Genomic DNA, 4,386 nt, shown 5'->3' on the forward strand with positions numbered 1-4,386 from the left:
GCCTGGCGATCGATATTGCTATGCGCACATCTCGCCACGCGCTCGAATTGGGCGGTAGGCCGGCCTAAGACAACCATTTTTAATAATTAATTACTCGTTAACTATTACGAAAATTGTAAAATGGTACAGGACTTTTCTATTCATCTCGATCCGTTCTACCTTCTCAAAAATTTTGTCGGATATGGAAAGACTCACCCTGTATATGTATTTTTTTATTATTCTGACAGAGAACGGTTCGGCGTGGTAAGCGTTAACTTCACGGATCCGAATCGAACAAGAACTCCAAAATGGTCCATGAACTGGTATAAAAATGTTATTGCGACTGGAAAACTTTCTCTTGACGCTCATCAAATCACAGCAAATATTGTTTGAATCATACGTATGTTTGAACATATTTAATTTTATGTTGAATGATATATATATAAAATATTTTTTCAATGAATATTCCGCTCTTTGTCTGAAACAAGGGGAAACCGCTGAGGACATTGTGGTGCACCTACAGAGTTCGGGTATTATTAGGCATTTTGTGGGCATTAGTAGGCGTTAGTTAGCCGTGCTGAGATATTATAAAGAATTTTAAAAGATAAAACAATATAAAACAAGATAAAATAAGATAAATTATGATGATAAGATAAGTAATGTCAACTGGGCAGTAGTAGGCATTGGTGTATATGATTTTGGTCAGCGGTTTATCCGTCGGTCTGAAATATGCTGAGACTAGTTGTTTATATGTTAGAATATACATTTGCCTAAGTTTGAACAGTGATGCCGCTATTATTTATTTACTGCTAAAATTATTATAGATAACAAATGCATCTAGATTATACAAAATGGGTTACTGACTTGGTAACAATGGCAATACGGTAGAAGCTATAGAATTGTCAAAAGTATCTAGTATTTTTTCTTATAATATACATATAGAATATTTCGATCTACGATCAGTCAGATTGTGAAAAGCAACCATAGCAATCGTGATTCGAGAAATAAACGAAGTACTGGTTTTGAAAAAGGAGTAATCGCATGCCATTACTCTCGGGAAATATCTTTCACCATGTTCAAAGCGAAAACCTTGGAAAAGTAACGAGTGCGCTTTCAGTGGAACGAAGTAACTCATTATGGCGTATACAGTTTATTATTTTTATTCCGGCGAACCTTCTCAATCTAGTGAAATTCAGTGGAACGGTTCTGGACGGTGCCTGTAAGATAAATGCAAAATTTTTTAACAATGTTAGATTAAAATTAAGGTATCAAATCTAAATATCAAATTCATTAATCGAATTACTCCGTAAATTTTTTATATTTACAGTCTCATGCAATGACGTTATCAAGAAGTATTTCTTGTAATATGAAACAGTAACCGTAGAATGATTGGTAGTGAAGGACACGTATAATAATTCAAGAGAGAGTAGCGGTCCATCTTCGTTTACTCCGATGCCGAGGTTTACTCTCTTGCGCTGGGTAGATCGTACTGCCAGTAGGTGAGATAAGGTGTTAAACAAAAGCGAGTAGGTTGGGACGGCAAGGGGTGATGCTGCGATTGCTTTCTGGCGCCTATCTCGTTTATACAGCTTTCTATGCACATCGCTGGCTAATAAAAAAAGGAGTCTCGGAAATAACAGATCGCGCTTCGGTAAGCAGAATCTTGTGTAATTACCCACGAGCGTCGTTGTACGTGCACTCGTATCACGTTCATCGACACCTCGTGAAGAATGTAGGTACTCAAAGCCCACCAACGAAAGGCGAGCGCGACACAAATTTGCAAGATCGATGACACCGAATTACTCGGCGTGCACATAAAATTGAAAACATATAGTACGTCCAATTAGTACTTACGTTTTGCTTCGTCGAGATACCCTTATCTCAATGTCTGGTTCACTCAATCTCAATATTATACGCGGATGACGTCGGCGCCGACACCGAGTATATATTGTTACCATTTATAATCGAATATTCGTCAGCATTCCCGGGCATCTTTGGTCATTCAGTATCGGTTTCGCGGATGTTAATTGCACCCACGCGACGTGTGTACCGCATCATCCCCGTGCACACAATAATTTACGCATAATTGGTACAATTTGGATAACTCGCAGCGTATCAAATTATACCACGTAAACACACGCGAGCCTGCGCGTGCATAGTCCGTAACTCGATAATTATGTATTCATACATATTAAACGGGCCGCGCGAGCCGACTCGACGATTTCGACGAAGTACTAAGAGATGTCTAGACAGGAATATGCATACGCGCCAACAACTCGGGCCGCTTGAAGATCGTTTACATTCTAATGTAAATATTGTATATGCACAATATATGCGCGTAAACCGAAAATCCGTGCCTCGGAATCCCGCGGGTGAGATTAGCTGTGCGCCGTGCGGGAGAGCCGAACAAATTTGTGATGGAAAGGCGGGACGAGGCGTGGAAGGTGCCGTTTTCACGATTAATTTTATTGTCCCGGTTCAAATGATATTTGATTTCTCGAATGGATCCGGAGGATCCAAGTGGACAAAGGGGAAGATGGCAACGACGGGAAGCTTAGGAGATACTTTCCCAGAGGGATGACTGATCCGCACAGTCATTTGGGTTTAGCAAACCCACGAACTCCAACTCAATACACTACGGACACTCGCATACACCTACACATCGTATACAAGTACGCACAACGCAATTCATATACGTACATACTCGTATACTGGCTGAAGCTTACTTTTTCTTCTATATCTGTCTCCCTTTCTTCCAAATAAGTTATAAGATTTTAGAAAATAGCGCCGAATTTTTTCATCTTCTTATAATGTCTGGAATGTCTTCATATTGGAAAGAAACAACTTATCTTTGATATGCTTCCTAACTTAATAAAATACTAAACGTATCATTTTATGAGAATCTTACGAAAGAATACTCAATAGCACTTAAAAAAAATATATATATGTATAATATACTTTGCGCGTCGATAGGAGAAATGCATAAAGTATTTCCTTTCTTTCAAAAATGAAGTAACAACGGTTATCTCACGCGAATAAACGATACGCTTTCGACGCTATTCTGAAAACAAGCGATTTTAGCCATGATGCCTTTAATCATCGAGAAGTATTTGCTGCGAACCACTTTCTGAATACGCCACTTACTATCCATTTTTACTCCATGTCTCGCGGCATTGCGCGTTGATAGCACTTCGGCGAGAAATGCGGAAATATCGCGGAACCGCCGAGAAAAGTGACGAGAATAAAAAAAACCCTGACTCGCTCTCTTTCTCCCTCTCATTCAGAAATCTCCCGCGAATCCTGTACAATCCACCAGAGTCGGTACGCTGCGACGGACTCTCGACAGCAACCGCTTTTGTGCCCTAGGGAATAGTGGGAACGGTAAGACGTCGTGAGAGACGAATCCGTACAACGATGTCGGCGTAATTGTGTAACTTCGTGGCTGCGACGTACGAAACAATAACTGCTGGCAAATCGCATCAAACAATACTACGGCAGATTGCATCTTCCGAGGTGCGACGCGCGTCTCTTCTTTTTTCGCGCTGATCTCCTTTGTCCTTGGTCCTCGCGTCAACTTTGCCGTGTCCTCTTAACAAATAACTGCACGCCTCTATCGTTTCACGAAATCGTGATTCTCAAAGGCTGCTGCCTTTGGTGAATCGCGACAGAAAGGAGCGCGAAAAAGGTGGCAGATAAAATGCGTTATCGGGCATAGAAACGATTACGCCTCTTGACGCGCGAGTTTCGCGTAGGAAAGAGAGCGAGGAAAAGGGCACCCGACGAGGAGTAAACGTTCTTTTTTATCGCTTTTTGATAATCTCCCGGGAATGCTGTCTTTGTGATGAAAAGAAGTCTTCCCGATAATGGAACGGAAAGAGGAAAGGAGGTAAACCGGTAAAAAAACTTCATATACATTTTCGCTTTCCTCAGTATTACATTTTATAAATATGATATCGGATTTTATTTACATTATATGTAATTTAAAATATAATTTTCTTATCTTATTTATTGAATTTTTATACTTTCGTATTTTACAATTTTTATACGAATTTGATGAAATAACTTTTTACGATATTTGACTAAGAATGTGTTAATTTTATTTCTACGTATGTCTGTATTGGGTCCCAATATATTTCAATATTATTAGTTTGTTTTTTTTGTAAAAGGAAAGGTAGAACACGAGGAAAAACATTAAGAAAACTAAAGTACGTAATATATTAGTGTCACTTTTACCGCAGCTATTTAATTTAATGTCATACTATCCTTGTTATTTTTTGTTATTTTAACATCTTGTTCGGACCTAAAGGCATTCTCGCTTGCTTGATTTAAAATAATATACTTTTAAGTTATCTATGATAAATGAAAATATAATGTGATCTTATAATTAGTCTATTAAAAATAAACAAA

The 4,386-nt window shown here is 38.8% G+C and overlaps 1 protein-coding gene across 2 annotated transcripts in view; it reads left to right on the top strand.

The window, feature by feature from the left end:
• The window catches only part of LOC105559833 (myrosinase 1-like), a 4,651-nt gene extending 3,884 nt beyond the window's left edge, over positions 1–767 (top strand). Inside the window, exons 7-8 of one of the 2 annotated variants that reach the window (XM_012008439.1) lie at positions 228–379; positions 468–767. In XM_012008439.1, the coding sequence (XP_011863829.1) occupies positions 228–372 (145 nt within the window). In that variant the 3' untranslated portion in view covers positions 373–379; positions 468–767. Of the gene's footprint in view, positions 1–227; positions 443–467 lie in introns of those variants that run through there. The other variant, XM_012008438.1, reaches the window with a different exon arrangement.
• Positions 768–4,386: the final 3,619 nt, after the last annotated feature.

The sequence above is a fragment of the Vollenhovia emeryi genome, unplaced genomic scaffold, assembly GCF_000949405.1.
Source record: "Vollenhovia emeryi isolate VEMERY1.0 unplaced genomic scaffold, V.emery_V1.0 DF939252.1, whole genome shotgun sequence".
Classification (NCBI taxonomy): Eukaryota; Metazoa; Arthropoda; class Insecta; order Hymenoptera; family Formicidae; genus Vollenhovia; species Vollenhovia emeryi.